Below are 19699 nucleotides of genomic sequence, written 5' to 3'. Positions count from 1 at the left end.
CTACTTTAGCATTCCAATCCCCTATGATGAAGAGGACATCTTTTTTTGGTGTTAGTTCTAGAAGGTGTTGTAGGTCTTCATAGAACCGATCAACCTCAGCTTCTTCGGCCTCAGTGGTTGGGGCATAGACTTGAATTACTGTGATGGTGAATGGTTTGCCTTGGATTCGTACTGAAATCATTCTATCATTTTTGAGATTGTACCCCAGTACTGCTTTTCCCACCCTTTTGTTGACTATGAGTGCTACTCCATTTCTTCGACAGGATTCTTGCCCACAGTAGTAGATATGATGGTCACCTGAATTAAATTCGCCCATGCTTGTCCATTTTAGTTCGCTGATTCCCAAGATGTTGATGTTCAATCTTGCCATCTCTAGACCACCTCTAGCTTACCTTGATTCATTGACCTGACATTCTAGGTTCCTAAACAATATTGTTCTTTACAGCATCGGATTTTCTTTTCACCACCAGACACATCCACAGCTGAGTGTCCTTTCGGCTTTGGCCCAGCCGCTTCACTCTTTCTGGCGCTACTTAGAAATACCCTCTGCTCTTCCCCAGTAGTATATGGGACACCTTCCGACCTGAGGGTCTCATCTTCCGGCGTCATCTCTTTTAGCCTTGTGATACGTTCCATGGGGTTTTCTTGGCAAGAATACTGGAGTGGGTTGCCATTTCCTTCTCCAGTGGACCGCATTTTGTCAGAACTCTCTGCCATGACCTGTCCGTCTTGGGTGGCCCTGCACGGCATAGCTTATGGCTTCACTGAGTTATGCAAGCCCCTTCGCCAGAACAAAGCAGTGATCCATGAAGGGGCCACCATCTATTGCTACTGTTTAAATGCTGCTTCCCGCACCCCACTTTCTCCTTCCTTAGTGATCCCAGCAAATCAGGAGTCACATGACGAATGTGATGACGTCACAATGCTATGTAGCCAACCGGATTTCATGGCATTTGTCACTGGGACTAGACACATGGATCACTGTTTGACCTTACTCTAAATTGACTTTGCAGGCACTTTTGTCTCCTTCTGATGAGATCCCTGTAAATCAACCCAGAAGAGGGATGCTTTTCACTACTTCTGAAAATGTTCACAGAACCCGCCCCCCCAGTTTCAGCTTAGCCTTAGATCAAAAGCATCCCTGCATCAAAATCTATCTGTATCAAAACCTCCCCTGCATCATGGAAAGCTTCCATGTTAGGAAGGCTTCTGAATACCTCACAAATACTGAATGTCTGAACTGGCTCATAAAAAGTTTTAAAAATGGAATATACAGTACAGTATAACGTCTGTATCTTTTGATGTCACTTTGGAGACAAGGGAGTTCCGTGGAGGCTGTGAGTCATTGTGTGTTATACATGCATGTGTAAACTGGTCCATAAATAGCCAAAAACACATTTTTATTGCAGGTGTGGGTGATTGCAGGGGGTCCAGGGGCCAATCTTGCCCCCCAGGCTTCCCCCCCTCCCCGCATGGGCTGCACTCCACAGGGAACTGTGCAGACCATGCCCCCCCCCCCCCAGTTTTGAAAAGAAGCAAAAAATAGCTGGGATTCCGTGGCAAAGCTCCTTAGCACTACAGAGCTTTACAAAGGTTACATTTAGCTTGTTTCAAAGCTAAATTTAATGTTTTTGGAGTTCCATAGCAAGTACAGAGTGCCCTCTTTTTGTTTAAAAATGTTAAATAATTGTTTTTGGGGGGTGACAGGGGCTGCACTGGGGTGGTGGCGATAGTGGGGGCCCTATGTGGCCTGCAGGCTGCATACTGTTCACCCCCATTTAATTAGATTGACTGCTTGTTTAAAACATTTTGTTTTCAGGGTAAAAATGTGGAAAACTAAATTAATTTCCTGTCATGATTACCCGCCATGTGACAACTTCTCATGTTTACCTGTTTGGTATGTCAGCTATACAATAACAAATGCTTTTTCTCCTTTTTCTTTGAATAGGGTAAACCAGACTTAAATACAACGCTACCAATCAGACAAACGGCATCCATTTTTAAGCAGCCTGTAACCAAAGTTACCAACCATCCTAATAACAAAGTGAAGTCTGATCCACAGCGAGTGATTGAACAGCCTAGACAGGTAACTGAGGTGATGGGATGGTGGCATTGGTGTCATCCCTTTAACTGATATGTTCCAGAAGAATAGTGATTAAAAACTACCTAGTAAACTTTCACAGCGAAAGTGCTGCGGAATGCAGCATCACAGTTGGAAGACACTGGTCAGTTGACTGCCTATTATTTGATTGTGGTCAAATGTCCATATTTGCATTTATTAGATTTATATTCTACCTTTCGTCCAAGGTGCTCACAGTAGGATATATGGTTCTCCTCCATTTTATCTTCACAACAGCCCTGTGAGGTAGGTTAGGCTGAGAGAGAGTGATTGGTCCGAGGTGTCAGAACTTGACTTCCCGATGCAAAGACACAAGTCTCAGTAAAACCTTTTATTGCAGTGCTTCTAGTAATTAGCTATAAGCCTTTATGGTCCCAATAAAGATCCACAGATAACAGATTACAATGCAGTTCCTTGACTAGAATCAGTTCATGAGCTTCACAACAAAAAACCCAATCAGCCCTGGGTTCACCACACAAAATAAGTCCAAACAAATTTAAAGTTCCAGGAAAACCAGGAAGCTTTCCAGGTTTCTGAGACGTTGCTTCGAGCACAGTCCATGGCTCTGGTTTAAATACAGCAGGGTGGCTACTAAAGTTCACTATCGTGGCAGGAAAACCTCACTTGTGGACGGTTGCTGCATCTCACCGGATGCCTCTGCAGCACCCTCTTTGGTTGATGATGCGTCTTAAGGACCCCCCCCTCCTCTCCTGTATAGTCCACCTCTTGCAACCCTGTTCCCATGGAAGATATCCCTGGTCAAGAGGAAGTGCCTTGGTCAAGGTCAGGTCTCACAGCTGTAGAAGTTAGGCTGTGTAAGTGTCCTGCATCTTACACCCTCCTGGCTCTTAAGCCAGGAGGAGGCCTGGCAAAACTGAATTCTCAGGTGTCTGGCTTCCATTGGCTGGGCCTCACTTTACATCTTCCCCCTCTGACTCAGAATCCGTGTCACAAGCTATAGCTCCCCCCAGATTAGAGCAAAGTCTCACACAAGCTCACTCAGTGAGCTTCATGGCTGAGTGGGGATTTAAACCTGGGTATCCCTGGCCCTACTCTGATACTCTAACCACTAAACACTGGTCATTGTATCCTGGGCGTTATTTGGTAGCAGGAACACCACTCAGGGCTATACCTCCAAACAATTTTCACTAATATTATGGGGTGTGAACTCTCCATTAAGTATGCTTAGGATTGCAGCCTTAAGACCACTGCTTCTTTCTTTTTTTCTTACTTACTTACTTACTTACTTATAACATTTATATACTGCGCCACATCAGAAGATATTGGCGCAGTGAATAACAAAGATAAAAGAATAAAACACCAGATTAAAACAGTTGAAACTTTTAAAAAAAAGACAAATTCCAATAAGGTTGAATTTAATAAACCGCAGCTGGTCAGTCAGGGAAGGCCTCTCAAAATAACAATGTCTTCAGGAGGCGCCAGAAGGAACACAACATTGGTACCTGCCTGACCTCCAAAGGCAGGGAATTCCACAGGAAGGGGGCCACCACACTGAAGGCTCTTCCCTTCTGTCTTCTCTCAATTTACTTTTTGTTCTTGGCATTTCAAAGATCCTGAAACCCCATACTCTTGAGTCATTAGTTGCGGGGAGGGGTTGGGGGGTGAGTTAAAGGTGTTTCCTAGATGCAGTGCCAGCTCCAGATTTCTGAGGGTCCTTGGGCAAGACACCCTCCATGGGCCCCCTCCCTCAGTGAATCTACCTTCTCACTGCTTTTATCTCCAGCTGCTCTTGCTCCAGAAACCACAAGCAGGGCATGAATGCAACAGCACCCTCCCACCCATGTTCCCCAGCAACTGGTGTACATAGGCATATAGCCTCTGATACTAGCCATCTAGCCATCAGTACTAATAGCCATTGATAGCCTTTTCCTCCAGGAATTTGTTCAACCCCCTTTTAAAGCCATCCAAATTGGTGACCCTCACTACGTCCTGTGGCAGCGAGTTCCATAGTTTAAGCATGCACTGTGTAAAGAAGTATTTCCTCGCCCTTTGCAACACAAGTTGCAAAGGAGAAGAGGAGGAGCATGTACTTGCCAGTGGGCCGCTGCTGAGGGGTGGGCACTTGGTAGGTGCCCGGTCCCACCTGGATGTCTGCTTCCCAGGTGCACAGTGTCGGAAGTCTTCCTTCACTGCTCCTTTTGATCCTTGTGGACGACTAGGCCCTCCTAAAATAGGGTTATCCTTGACGTTGACTTTGAGTACTTGCTGCAGAAGCTCTTTCATTTTCCAGTAGAAGGCAGAGTCTAATATGTTCGGAAGGAGACTCAAGGAGGTACTTGTGATATTGGTTGTCCTTTGGACCCGGCTCTTATCACTTATATTTCTGCAGCACCATTTCTTTGCAAGAAGACATGGTGATTGCAGCTGATGAACACCAGGTGGTGAATCACTTGCTGTGCTGGCCAGTGACTGTTCTTTGAGAACATTGATAAAACTGGACTTTGGTGCGCTTAAGAGCGTTTTGCTTTTCTTTCTGTCTGTGTCATTTGGCTGGAAATAGGAGGGCTGAAAAGAGCATTCCTTTTCTTCCAACCCGCTAAATTTGAATAGGACGGGCCTGGGTCGATCCTGAGTGTGGTTAAAATGGACGATGAAGAGCATGACATCCAGCCGGATGGGCGGGTGAGGCCAGACAGATGAGGCTTGCTGGCAGTGGAGGCTGGTGGCTGCCATGTCAGTGAGGTGGTGAATCTGCTTCCGGTTTCAGTCAGAGCCAGTCAGAACTCCAAAGGAGCTATCCAACGTGCTCTGATGTCAGTCGGATGGTGAATCCGCTCCTGGTTTCAGTCAGAGCCAGTCAGAACTCCAAATGAGCTATCCAACATGCTCCGATGTCAGTCAGATGGTGAATCCGCTCCTGGTTTCAGTCAGAGCCAGGCAGAACTCCAAAGGAGCTATCCAGTGTGCTCCGATGTCAGTCGGACAGTGAATCCGCTCCCGGTTTCAGTCAGAACTTTAAAGGAGCCACCTTGGTTAGCACCCTTACAGTTCTGACCGAAAACGGGAGCGGATTCACCATCCGACTGACATCGGAGCACATTGGATAGCTCCTTTAGAGTTCTGATTGGTTCTGACAGAAACTGGAGCGGATTCACCACCTCAATGACATGTCAGCCACCAGCCTCCACTGCTTGCTGGTACTGCAGTTTGTCTCCTTCTGAGAGAGAGGAGGCATTAAAGCTGGGGGGTGGCACTTGTGACCCTTCAGACGTTGTTGAACAATACAACACCCATCAACCCTGACCATTGGCCATGCTGGCTGGGTAGCATGGAGCCGGTAATGGACCTTGAGCATGTGCGTGCTCAGCACCATACAAATTCACCTTTGTGAATATAGACAGTTTGCTCAGTACGACTGAGGCTTCCAAAGGGCCGTTGGAAGGTACAAAAAAAATTCGGGGCATCCAATGTCGCAATAAAATTGGCATATGGTAACTTACATGTTTAGATGCCAATTTAGAAATATTTATTAGGATTTAAATGTCATAGAAGGCTAGGCGGTTGATTTCCCTTCCAAATCCCTCCAATTAATTCAGTTAATTTGCACTCAGCCACAGATCAACCCTGATAAGTTCCTCTTCATTAATTCTGCCCCCCCATTCCCTGTAGCATGGCCAGTGCAAGATGTAGTTGGACTACAACTCCCATCAACCTTGACCATTGGCCATGCTGGCTAGGGCTGATGGGAGCTGGAGCACCCAGTACTGGTTCCCCATCCCTGCATGAAAGAAGGGCATGAAAGAAGGGAAGGAGGCCGATGAGGAGGGAATTTCTGTGCCCTTGAAGGCTGAGGGTGCTGTAAATCAAGCAGAAGAAGCGAGCAGAAGGAGAAGTCTTGCTGGATGAGACCCGAGTATCATCTAGTCCAGCAGAGTGTTCCACATGCGAAATACGTCTGCGGTCATCGGACACAACTTTGAGACCTCTTTGGGCCCGCTCAAGTGCGGGCATTGAAGCCTCTTTTCCACCCTTTGAAAATCAGACTTGCTACCATGTGTCTCTCATTGCTTTTGAAACTCCCTGGCATTTCAAAAGCAGTTTGCTGGGTGAGGCTGGGTTCCTGGGGGGGTAGGCAACCAGGTCCAAAGGCATGCAGTAGTCTGGAGTGCAGCGTTTATTTGGTCTATCCTTCAGACGATAGAATCATAGAGTTGGAAGGCGCCCTTTATGCCATTGAGTCCATCCCCCCTGCTCAGTGCAGGAATCCAGTTTAAAGCATCCCTGACAGATGGCTGTCCAGTCTCTGCTTGAATGCCTCCAATGTGGGAGAGTCCACCACCTCCCTAGGGAATAGGTTCCATTGTCTGACTGTTAGGAGGTTTTTCCTGAAGTTCAGCCGAAATCTGCCTTCCTATAATTTAAGCCCATTATTTTGTGTCCTACAGTCTTGGATGATAGAGAACAGGTTGTGACCCTCTTCTGTGTCACCTCTTGAAAAGTTGTATCCCCCTGGAAAAGTGCTGTTGTATTGAAGGCACTGGATGTATTAGGCTTGAGATATAGTATATAGTAATGCTGTGACAAAAAGTATGTTTCTACCATTTTTGGCATTTCTGGGGGCGGGGATGAAAACTCTGGTGAAAGAGGCTGGGGAGGAGATAATTTTGTGTAACTTTCTCCTTGTGAAAGAGGACAGGAATTCTGCTTACCTTTTTAAGTGTGGGTGGTGGCTGAGAATCTTTATTTTTTCCCATTTTTTAAACTTTTAAAATGCACCCCACACACACACTTGCAGCTGCCCAGGGCTCTTTAGAGAGAAGCTTCTCCAGCTGGGCAGCTCTTTCTGAACCAGGAGACCAGGTGACCTCTCCCTCCCCTGTAGGCATTCAGCAAGGGCTCCAGGGGTTCAGAAGCTCTGCAAAGCAAGAAAAAATGGGGCCTTTAGAGCTTTAGAAAAATGCTCTTCCTCCTTGCAGCAACATAGAGCAAGCAAGATAGGAGTTTTTCTAAAGCTCCCAAAGTCCCATTTGTTCTTGCTTCCAACAGCCTGGGACTCCTTGCAAAGCTTCTGCAGCCGGGGAATTCTTCCTCAATGCCTATATGAGAGGGCAAGGTCATGTGGTCTCACGGGAGTTCAAGAAGTGGGCTGCAGAAGCATCTCTGTAAAGAGTCTTATGCTGGGGGCATTTTTCAAGTAAAATACAAAAATAAAAGATCCTTCAGCCACTGCCCAAACATAAGAAGGTATGTGGAAATGCTGTCCTGCTCCCCAAGGAGAAAATTCTTTGAACTTCTCCCCCTCCCTGCAAAAGAGGCAGACAAAACAATGCCTTTTTCACAGGGAGAGGAACCCCCCCCCCCAAATAGGAGGCAGGATTTGGCACAGCACTAATATATAGTCATAAAAATGTGCCAAAAGCCGTTCGGTGCCCAAAAGAATGGCGTAAGTTCTCCAAAGTCCAGCACCGTTCTCTGGACCTTCCTTGCTCTTTACTGGATTAACAAATAGGATCACCCTCATTTAGCAGTTGTTTTCTGGGACAAATTCAAGGTGTTGGTTTTGACCTTTAAAACCCTATAGTGTTCCGGCCCAGCCTATCACAAGGAGCGCCCCCAGCAACACCAGACAAGCCGCTCAACAAGATCAGCCTCGGATGGCCTTCTCTCTGTCCCATCAGCCAGGACAGCTAGGCTGGTGAGGATGAGGGAGAGGGCCTTCTTTGTGGTGGCCCCCACTCTGTGGAATTCCCTCCCTAGGGAACTCCACCGTGCCCGCTCTTTAATGAGCTTCCGCCACGCATTGAAAACTTGGTTGTTCCGGCAGGCATTTGGGGTGGGTTAGGGTATTTTAGATGATGTCTTAATGTGTAATTTTACTGTTTTAAATTTTACTGTTGCACATGAACAAACCCACCCATTCCTACTGGCCATAGCCTGTTACTCCTGGCACAAGGATGTCAACATGGATTTTTAAAAGTGTTCTAGAATGGTATAAGCATTATTACTGTAGCCACAGCTACTGCTGCTTTTGGGATGAGCATCCCAGCTCTTCAGAAAAGCTTACAAAGAGGACACTGAACCTGAAAGCCAAGGATTGGACTCAAAGGCTCACATGGAAGCATCTTTAGGTTTCAGGTTAAACAAGTGTCCTTTTTGTTATACGGATGTTTTGAATAGAAAACAGGCCCCATTTAAACCTTCACTGCTGCTGTAAAATCCTTCACATAGCATGGAGCCAAGAGTGGGCCTTGAGAGTGGGCCTGCTGAGCACCACGCCAAGGATATCTTCGTGAGTACAGATGGTTTGCCCAGCATGAATGAGGCTTCCGCCGGGGTGTTGCTAGTTACTTAACAGATCTGGGATACAGACCATGGCCCAATGTTGCATAAAATTTGCCTATGGTAATTTAGATGTATATACGCCAATTTAGAAATATTTATTAGAATTGAGATTTCACAGAAGGCAAGGCAGTTGATTTCTCATCAAATCCTGCCAATAAATGCAGTTGTTCATTAATTTATTAATTTATTTAAAATATTTATTGGCCGCCTTTCAGGGCAGAAGCCCTTCCAAGGCAACGTAAGGCAATAAAATACATAAAACCAATATGATATTAAAAGTGATAAAAACACAATAAAAACAGGGAGAACACAATAAAAACAGCAATAAAACCTAACAACAAAACCAGCAAGAAAACAGCAACAAAACTCCAAAACAACAGCAATCATATTAGAAAGCCAGAGTAAAAGAATATGTTTTCAAGGCTTTCTTAAAAGCTTGCAATGATAAACATTTGTATCCACCCCCAGATCAAGTCATCTTAAATTAATTTAATTTCCCCAAATTAATGTCCTACCCAGAACTCCCCCAATTCAGTTTCCCTCATATTTATTACCCACCTAGATCCTGCTCCACAATTCCTCTGTACTACAGTGTTGACAAAGAGCCTTCACTAATTTGATAAACGTGCAGATGTACGGATAAACATGAGCTGAAAGTAAGTCTGTTTCTGGGGTGTTCTAAACCTGGTAATATCATTCAGGCTGCAATCCTATACCCACTTACATAGGAGTAAGCCACATTGAACTCAATTGGATGTACTTCTGAGTAAATATATATGTGATTGTTCCATAAGTAAGAATAGTGAAATTCTTTCTATCAGTTATATTCATATATCAGGGAGAAGAGCTTCCAGATTACAGGGTGTTATTTCGAGAAGGCTTTAAGACCTGAGCATCTCTTTTTCTAGGAATTCAGTAACTACAAGTGTGTTTCATTTTCACCTGAACCTTGATAATCAAGAATTATACCAATCAATGATGTGGTCAAGATGCCATTGATAACTTAAGAGAATCCGTGACCTCCTACCTGCCTGTTTGGTTGCTGCACTCAACAGGAGATATCCTCTTGGTGGTCCCCCAAATTTTGGAGGTTCAGTCCATCATGGCTCGAAATAGGGCCTTCCGTGTCATATTGCCCACTCTCTGGATCTCCCTACTATTAAAAAAAACCTCCTGGGTTTTTGGTGCCTACTAAAAACATCCTTTTTCCAACAAGCTTTCCCAGGAAGATAATCTTGTCCTCTGTATGAATATTAAGGAAGGAAGGAAGGAAGGAAGGAAAGAAAGAAAGAAAGAAAACATTACAATGTTCTTGGGCATGTATTTGCTAGGGTATTTTTTAAAATAAAAATACGTTTCTCCCTTTCGCCACTTCCCTTTCAGTGTGAATACAAAGGGGAATATAAAATATATGTAATCTGTGGGTCTACTTGAGGGGCAAAAGCACTTTAGCACACTTGACAAAGCCTGTGTTTAAAACTACAGAGAACATGGTGAGGAGAAGACAATTACCTTTCAACATAGCTTGAAAGCAGCCAGTATTAAAAAGTTCTGCTATCTTTAGAAGCCTACTCAGTTTCTCAGTGCCACATTTGAAATACGCTGATGCCTGCCCATAGAGAGGTCACACCGGCCATCGTTTCAAAGTGATTTTTTTTGACATTGGATCCTTTGAAGGGGAAGACCTAAAGTCCCGACAGCAAAGAAGGCAACACTGTGCTATTTAAGCCCACATGTAATGGCTGGGAAGCTGGGAGAAAACCTTTCTTTGAGGGTAGTTCTTAGAAGCATGTCTACTGCAGCTCTGGGGAGGGGGTTTCTCCCCTTACCACAAGAGTCTCCAGAGAGCTGGAATTGACCATGAATATTGCCCGGGGTGGGAGAAATCTGAGGAGAGCCCCTGGCTGTAGCATTCCCATTCTCCCAGGAAGTCGTTGCTCCTTTTTGCAGTGGGACCAGACGAGGCAGAGAGTGTAACGTTCCAGGAAGTAGAAGTCGCATCCAGGGCGACGGGGAAGAGCACGGCCTGCAGAAGCCTCCTATCTGTGGAAGATGATCAGGGGACTGGAAACAAAGCCCTGTGAGGAGAGACTGAAAGAACTGGGCATGTTTAGCCTTGAGGAGAGAAGACTGAGGGGAGATAGGATAGCGCTCTTCAAGTACTTGAAAGGCTGTCCCAGAGAGGAAGGCCAGGATCTCTTCTCCATCATCCCAGAGTGCAGGACACGGAAGAATGGGCTCAAGTGACAGGAAGCCAGATTCCGGCTGAACATCAGGAAAAACTTCCTGACTGTTAGAGCAAGATGACAATGGAACCAATTACCTGGGGAGGTGGTGGGCTCTCCCACACTGGAGGTATCCAAGATGAGGCTGGACAGCAATCTCTCAGGGATGCTCTGACCTGGATTCCTGCATTGAGCAGGGGGTTGGACTTGATGGCCTTGTAGGCCCCTTCCAACCCTACTATTCTATGATACTATGATTCTAGGTCTGCCATCAGTTGGCCCAGTGGCACCCAGTGCAAGAGCTGGGAGTAACACTGTTTCCAAGGGTGGAGCAGCATAAAGGTTAAAAATAATAATCATAAAAAACCCCGGCTCTGCTGTCTCAGCCAAAAGGTTGCACCTCCTCTGTGTGTGTGTGTGTGTCCTCCTCGGCACTTCGCTTCTGGCTCCAGGGTCAAAAAACAAAACAAAACGAGCCCCTCTCCCCAAATCACATCTGCACAAAGAGAAAAGGCAGCCCTCAGATCACCTCACAAATGTAAGCAGCCCAGCCCTGGAGATTTGGGGCAGTGGCAATGCCAGTGAGGCTTCCCCTTTTGTCTGTACAGTTTCCCAGGTCATGTCATGTGTGCGGTTCCAGGCAGGCCAGAAGGGACTCCACAACTCAGTTGTCAAGGACATGCTTTGCATGCAGAAGGTCCCAGGGCCTCAATTCCCAGCATCTCCAGTAAAAAAAAAAAAAAGCCAGTTAGAGCAGATGAGGCTGAGCTATGCAGACAAATAGTCTGACCTGATAATAAGGCCTCTTCCTACCTTCCTAGCATGTGAAAGATGTTGCTGCAGGCCTAAATGTCTGAACCAAGCCATTGATTTCCCCCACCTCCTCTGGCACTTTTAAAATCCAGGCATTTTGTAAAGCAGCAAGCCACTGGTATTTTAAGAAACAGTCTGACGAAGGAAAGCAGGAATGAAATAATTGAGTTGTCCTGCAAAATCTGTAAATAGTGAGTAAAACCGTGGGACCCAAGTGGTCACTGTCGTGATCGTCTTAAAATTGATCTTAATTGGACAACCAAGTATTAATGACTTGCGTGGGAAGTGCTGAAACGAAGCAATTATGTTAACATACGGAGCTCGTCCATCACATTATCAATTCAGGCGTGCTCTGTAGGGATCACCTAACTTATTTGACATAATTGTACTCTAAATTGATATAAAACCAGCTAAATGAGAGCATTTTATAAGGGCTTTACAGTAATCATGCAAATGGCAAATGAAGATATCTCCATCATTTTAGTTTCTAGTTAAACTAAATGAAATAGGTAAAACAATTGCTGTCATTTTCATAATGAACAATTACTGGAGGTTGCACTTTAACAAAAACAAATTTAGGGAGTTGCACTTGAATGCTTTGACTTTCAGAAACAGAGCATGTTTCAATTTGATTAGATGCCATACCTCTTCTCCGTTTGCAGAATCTTTGTACTCTTATTACTAATATTAGTTTTATCTTACCTTTCCTTCAAGATCACCATACTTGACCCTGATCCTCCCCTGGACCACTTTATCCTTCCATCAGCCTGGTGAGGTAGGTTAGGCTGAGAGACAGTAACTGGTCCCAGCTTACCCAGTAAGCCTTGTGACTGAGCATGGATTTGTACTTGGGACTCCCTGGTCTATGTCCATAATTACTTGGCCACCCTGGCTTTCAGTTGGCTGGATCTAGATCTAGATTAAGTTAGTTGAACATAGGCCCCATTGAAATCAATGAGACAGATTGGTCATTCCTTTGTTTTGTGGTAAAAGTCCAAACTGGACTTGGAGGTCTGTGCCCAGCTGCCCTCCAATTAAGCTCTGGACACGCGGGTAAGATTCAACTCGAGTTTATTCGTGTACAACGAAGGCAGCTCTGTCAACCCAGAGGCCGCCCAGATCAACACTCACCAGTTACATTTATAATCATAATGTGGGTAAATAAGTGACATCAGCCAAGCCTAGCGTGCATGTTTGGTCATTATCAATTAAACTTTTACTGGACCATCACCCCCAGCTTCTTCTCAGAGCCCTGCAACTTTTGCATGGACGATGATTCTTAGGTCTGGGGTGAGTTGCTGTGGAGACAAGATAACTTATCTCTACTGTCCTAGCAGTGTCTCCTTCAGTATGGAAGAAACAAAGACAACATTTATGAACTTTTGAGGAATCTGCCACATTGGCACAAAGAAACCGATCAACATGGCCTTGCCTTAGTTATTTTCCACAGTTCCCACTGAAATAAATTGGACTCGAGTTCAACTAACTTGGTCTGGATCCACCCCAGTGATTCTTCATCATGAGCGGATGGACTGCAGCTCCCATAATTCCCAGCCAGTGTGGCCAATGGCCAATGATGCAAGTTGAAGTCCAGCGCATCTGGTAGGCACCAGTTTGGGGAAGCCCCTGTTAGCGACATTGATGGTCGGCTTGCCTTTCTCTTTGCTTCACCCAGCCTTGCCAGGTGAAGCAAGGGGCTGTGGCTCAGTGGCTTTGCATGCAGAAGGTCCCGGGTTCGATCCCTGGCATCTGCAGGTAGGGCTAGGAAAGGATCCTGCCTGAAAACGTCGAGAGCTGTTGACAGTCAGTGTTGGCAGTAATGGGCTAGATGGACCAATGGACTGGCTTGGTGCAAGGCAGCTTCCTATGTTTCCGTGCCTTCCTCCTAGGACCTCGCTCCTGCTTCACCTTGTCAGGCACCAGGTCTAACAGGCCCCCTCTCATACAGTTAATCAGTTCCTTCTTTCGGGGCCAAACTAGACATGTGGTTAAATGTGTGCACCTTTTTGTTTTGTTTTTGAAACGCAGATAATATCAGCTGGGGGTGGTCTGATAATTATCGAGATTGCCATCGGCGTGGAGGGGGATTTAACCCTTTCTTCCCCCATTATGGTCCTGAGGAAAATCCCTCCTCTGAAGCTGGTATTTTCATTGGGGGAAATCCCCCTTTGGCAGCAGTGGGGGATCCCCCCCCCAGGGTGTTTTCTTCTCAGGACTACAGCAGGGGACGATGGGTATTTAACAAGGCATCTAGCCTGCCTGTCAGTAGCCTGTCTTAAAAAATCCCCCCCTTAATTTGAACGTGTCGCTGACAGTAGCACAGGTATATTGAAAGTAGCCAAGCACTCAAGCTGATTAAAATTAAAACTCAAGGATATTAATGATGAAAGAGAACTTGAAGTAGCAAAAAGCAGTTGTAAAGCTGTGTGTGTGTCTGTACATATGAAAGAGGAACAGAGGTGTTTGTTTTGCATACGTTTAAAGGAGCCGGACTAGCTGCTCTAACATTTAGCGACACTGGAGAAATTGGTGGAAAATTAGTCCTGCACGAATCCCATTCGAATGAATGGAAGGCACTTGTGTTCTTGGGCAACCTCCATTCATTTTGCGGCTGTTATGCAGCAGAACATTCCAATGGGTCATTTCTATTTAGTAGCAAAGCTCCAGCAAGACTCAGCATCCAGCATCTGGCCTGGCAGTTAACGTAGTTTTTCTTAATTGATGCTTTGTTTTAGTATTCCTCAGCGGTATAGCAAAGCCTGGGCTTGCAGGGATGGACTTTTTTTTTTTATTAGCAGGGACTCCAGCATCATCTGCCACCCCTCTCAGACTGCCCTGTTTCCTCTGAGCTTAGCTGCGATTCTCACAGCAGCTGGCTGGAGGAAGTGAATTTTCCCAGCAACAAGATTGCTCCCTGTTTAATGCAAAATATTTGGGGGGTTGGCTTGGTTTTGAATGGGCAGTTAAGACCCATTCGCGTCCCGAAAGACCTGCTCCTGGTGGAGATGGAAACTGCTAGAAGTGGATATGTTGATATGGGTCAACACAGCTGCCTGCCTTTTTGCACTCTTCTTGGGGGCGTGGCCATGGGAACTGTTGTGAGGAGTGCCTGCACTTCCAAATTTACCACTGCACCACTGGTATTCCTGTAAACTGCTTTGAGGGGTTGCTTATACCCGAAACATGGCATATAAATATTTGAAATAAATACACAAACAAACAACCCACACCATTCCTTGTGCTCTTAACGGTATGCATTCCCTTGTATGGATATTATACAGTGGAGGCTGGTGGCTCTGATGTCAGTGAGGCAGTGAATCTGCTCTGGGTTTTAGTCAGAACCAATCAGATACCAGTCTGCTGATACTGTATTCTTTAAAACAGGGGTGCACAACCTTTTCAACCTTAAAGTTGCTGTCTTGGGGCCCCACACATACAAACGCCCCTGCGATCCTGGTTCAGTTAGTTCTTTCCTCCCTGCTAGCAATGGCAGGAAATAATGGTCTGTGTGAGGATCTGTGGAGGAGGGAGCGGAGAGCAGGGTGGGATTTGGTGTGTGTGGGAGTCAGGGCACCTGTGGGGAACCAGAGGCATGACCTTGGGTTGTGAACTCTGCCTCCTGCGTGCTGCTGACTTGACTATCTGTAAGCGTTCCAGTGTTTTTGTTGTGCAGGGGTGGGCAACTTGTTGGCCAAAAATCTGGAGGGTCACAACTCCCATCATCCGTCACCATTGGCTATGCTGAGTAGGGCTGATGGGAGTTTTAGGCCAAAACGTTTGGAGTGCCGCAAGCTGCCCACCCCTGTTGTAGTGGGATGAAGTTAATGCTTAATATAATGAGTGTTCGGTCTTCTTTCTGCAATGCTTTGGCATTCGAGATGTTTCCATTTTTTTTATATTAATCAGGCTGTTCAATCTTTCAGCTTTTCTGGGAGAAGAGGCTGCAAGGCTTAAGTGCATCCGATGTGAGTGAGCAGATCATAAAATCTATGGAGCTGCCTAAAGGCCTTCAAGGTACTCTTTGCTTCGGTGACATTCATTGCGCTCTAATAAATCAGTGATTCTCAAACTGGGTGCCATTGAGACGTCTCACACATGCATCTGCATCCCTTGCCTTGGAGGTGATTGTGTGAATGGAATCCAGCGAAAAGCATGTTTGTGTGTGACAATATGAGCATTCTTTCTGTAGCATTTGGTCTGTGTCCCTTAATACTGCAGCTATCCAGTTCTGAATATGCATATGTGAACCAGTCCATAAGAATTGCCATGCTGGGTATTGCAGAGTGGTCTGTCTAGCTTAGCATTTGGTCTACCAACAGTAGCCCATCAGTAACCTTAGAAAGGTTCATCAGCACAGTGTGAAGATGATGTCTGTCTTCTGCTGTTAATCCTCACAACTGGATGTTTGGCAATATACTTCTTCTGAACAGGGACATTATCCTTTTGGTTGTTTTGATTACTAGCCACTGGGCATGCAAGCATCTGGGGGTGGGTGTCAGGGGTGCCTCTGAGCATAGGCAGTGGCAGAGTAGCTCAGATTCCGAAGAGGAACCGCAAAACGTGGCGGAGGAATTTTCCCAGACTCTTCCAGACAGGGAAAGACAAACTCCTCAGGTTTCAATAGTCCAGCTGGATAGAGAGAGCCTCTCTTCACCCCGCTCCCTGTGAGAGATAGTGAACAGGGATTGGTGGGGCTTGGACAGCCTGAATTCTTCAGGCGCAGACGCAGGGCCAAGAGAGAGATGGCAGGGGCAGAGCTTAGGCGATCTGCCCGATGGGCCTGGCAGGAACAGCTATGCGTAGATACCTCACGAGACAGAGGGAGATCCCCTTCCTTAAGTTAGGAAAGCGTGCCCGCCTTTTCTCAAATGGTAGGCAACTTTCAACCTTCCTGGTTTCCCTTTGAACTCCCTGAAGGCTTTTCCTTTGTAGACTGTGAGTTACTGACAATTGGCATCTATATGACCCATTGAAGTAAAAGGATTAAAGAGTCGTGGATAGAAGCCTCTTGTCTGTGTTTTGATTCGGCTATTGAAGTTCAGCAGGGACAAATGGGGTATCTGACAGCGGGGTTTGGGTGCACATTTGCTATAGCACCTTCTCTTGTTTCTTGCTGGTGGCAGAACATTAGAGGTGTGCTTTTGTTTCATAATAAACGAAAAATTGAGTTGAATAGAGCCCGTTCAGTTATTACAAAATGAAAGCTAGGAATAACATATGGGGTTCATTTCTCTTAATCCTACTCATCGTGTGTGTGTGTGTGTGTGTGTGTGTGTGGGGAGCTTACCTTCTCTGCTAGCAGTGGCGGACCTCCTGGTGGCTTCCCTGTTATTTCCCCCAGACTTTGCACTATTCCAGGGCATTATGGGAAAAGAATGGCAGCCATGTTTTGTGTGTTGTTTTGGCCACCATTTCCCCCCTCGTAATGTCCTAGAACAGGGCTGGGAAACTTGTGAGCCTCCAGATGTGTTTGGACTACAACTCCCATTCTCCCTGCCTATTAGCCATGCTGGCTGGGGCTGATGGGAGTTGGGAGTCCAACAACATCTGGAAGGCTCCAGGCTCCCTTGCTTTGCCCTAGAACAATGGAACATTAAGGACATTTTTGGAAAATGAAATGGTGGATGTCAAGAGGCGGAACATCCGCAGCTGCCAGCGGAGGTGGCAGCAAATAATAAGTAAAATGAGGAAAAAGGGAAGGGGCGGGAGAGACTGATTTTAAGGAATGTATAATGAAACAAAAGGACCTGAAAACAAGTTTAATAATGTAATTTTTTTTCTTTGCATATCCTTACAAAATCAACTAACCTGTTCAGAAGTTAGGTATAGGAGGTCCTGCTTTGGGGTCAGAGGTCAGATTTGGTGTCCTTAACCCTGCCCATTGAATTCGAATATGTTGAATTTTAACAGGCACGTCTTGCATTTGTATTCTAGGAGTTGGCCCTGGGAACAACGATAACACCCTCCTGTCTGCTGTTGCCAGTGCCTTGCACACAAGTTCTGCTCCCATCACGGGGCAGCTCTCTGCCGCAGTAGAAAAGAACCCAGCTGTGTGGCTTAACACATCCCAACCTCTCTGCAAAGCCTTCATTGTTACAGATGAGGATATTAGGTGAGTCTGCCCCACCCCTCAGTGCAATGATGGGAAAGGACTTCTCCCCTTCTAATATAATGCTTAGAGCATTTCTACATGAACCTTTAATTTCATGCTCATGATTGGTCACTCATGGAAGTTTGCAGGTCCTTTACATGATATTATCAACTTCCAGGGCGTCTCCCGTGCTTTCTGACCTTTATCCTGGTTTTTAAAAAATATCAGGGATAATGCAGTAATAAAAGTTAATCCGCTTTAATGTGCAGTTCTGCTATAACATATCGCCATCTAGTGGCTGTATAATGAAATAGGTAGAACTTGCAGACAAAGGAAATCCCAGGAAAAAAAGCTGTGTTAGCCTGTGTAAGGAGCCAATCTTAATCCTGCAAAGAATCCTGAAGCAGAAGCTCTGGTAAGTTCCAGGATAAAAAGCCTGGTGAGGATAAGTCCTTATTCCCTGTGAGAGGAGTAATTCCCTATTATTAACTAGCAAGTAATCTGTATATTGGATATGTCCTCTCTTTCATCCTGGGGGGATGTAAAAATGCTGTGACAAGGTTTTTCAGTTCAGACGTTGAACAGTTTCATGGCACTGTGGTTCTCACTGTGACCTGGCTGGAGGTGTGAAGGGACATGGTGAGCTCTGGGAAGTGTAGTTCTTTTAAGAGCTCCTGCAGTTTCAGGTGTCCTTGAATGAACTATATTTTCCAGAGTAAACCTTGCCTGGTGTTACTTTGGGTGATGAGGGGGAGAAAGAGGCAAAGAGAAAGGGTCCTGCTGCCATCTCTCCTGCTGAACAGAATGGAGGGAGTTTAGCGATGGGGGATGGTGGGAGTGGCGCAGAGATGTGAGGGGTGACACTGTCTGAGCCCTCAGTTTGGTTTGGGAACTCTTCCAGAACTCCCCTGATTTTGGCATCAATGGAGGATTTGCTCAGAACCACAGCAAGGGAAGGACGGTTAAACCCCCCTTCCATGTCTGCTGGGATCCCAATAATTTTCACTCCCTCTCCAAGACTTTAGAAAATAAACCCCTATACTTTTTACTGCTGTACTCAAAAAGTGTTGCTCTTATCTGGCTTATTGTGTTAAACATGTGGTTTTAAAATGCTTTTAATCTTTGAAATGTTAGTGTAATGCATTGTTTTTAAATATTATGTGGTTTCTTGTTTTTGTTAGCCTCCTTGATTTCTCTTCTTGGAAATAAGCTGGAATATACATTTTTAAAATAAAGAGACAATTAACGTCATGCCTAGTTTGGCCCTGAGCATGAAGAACTAAACGCCTCCCTCAGACTATTTTAAACTCTCTTCAGGATCATTTTCTGTTTTCTGCTTTAATGTGTTAGTAAATGGACAAAGGCTAAATCGCTTTGAGTTTGAGAAACAAAATGAGGAAGAATATGGGAGTTCACTACTTCCGTCTGTGCTCTCGTATCTCTAGGACACGGTTGCCAGATGTTTCTTGACTTGACCCCAATTCACATGCTGATCTCTAGCTCAGACTGGGACTGACCACAGATGACCGAATCAAGAAATGCCAGACATCGCAGGTTGATGCCTGGCGGCATGAATTGATCTGAGGAAAGGTAGCTTCAAACAAGCTCTTACCACATGTGCAGCTAAGGGCTGGATGCGCCTGATCTCGGCTGATCTTGGCAGCTAAGCAGGGTCAGCCCTGGTTAGTACTTGGATGGGAGACCACCTGGGAATCAGGCTTCCTGCACTGAGCAGGGGGTTGGACTCGATGGTCTTGTAGGCCCCTTCCAACCCTATGATTCTATGTTTCTATGTTAATGTATAACCCTGAGGGTGAATTCCAGGTGCATCTTACCTCCAGAAACAGGTCCTTGTGTATGTTAATAAGAGAATACATGTAAAGTAAGGCCTAGCTTTTGCTGAGGGGGTGAGCCTGTATCTGTGCAGTTCCACTTCACACTATGGTCTCCATATGATCAAATGCTCCTCTGTCCAAAAACATCCCCCCCATACATAAAATGAGCCTCTCAGAGAGAAGAGTTCAGGTTTAATCTCCCCCTTATGTTCTAGTTTTCTCTGGGTGGAGAACTTGCGTTATTTTAATGGAGAGGCGTTTGATTGCATGTGTCTCCAGCCTGCAGTCTGAAGTGTTATAATTTTCCTGCTGC

General features: G+C 45.6%; 1 protein-coding gene across 1 annotated transcript in view; it reads left to right on the top strand.

Moving 5' to 3' along the window:
- MBD2 (methyl-CpG binding domain protein 2) overlaps positions 1 to 19699 on the top strand; it is a 71954-nt gene that overhangs the window by 35437 nt on the left and 16818 nt on the right. The window contains exons 3-5 of the mRNA XM_084832922.1: positions 1949 to 2086; positions 15384 to 15474; positions 17395 to 17572. Coding sequence (XP_084689048.1) covers positions 1949 to 2086; positions 15384 to 15474; positions 17395 to 17572 — 407 coding nt within the window. The remainder of the gene's footprint in view (positions 1 to 1948; positions 2087 to 15383; positions 15475 to 17394; positions 17573 to 19699) is intronic.

The sequence above is a fragment of the Heloderma suspectum genome, chromosome 2 (genome assembly GCF_057233095.1).
Source record: "Heloderma suspectum isolate Gila_16-S chromosome 2, 16-S_ref, whole genome shotgun sequence".
Lineage (NCBI taxonomy): Eukaryota > Metazoa > Chordata > Lepidosauria > Squamata > Helodermatidae > Heloderma > Heloderma suspectum.
Note: the sequence above shows the minus strand (reverse complement) of the source record. Positions and strands in the feature narration are given on the sequence as shown.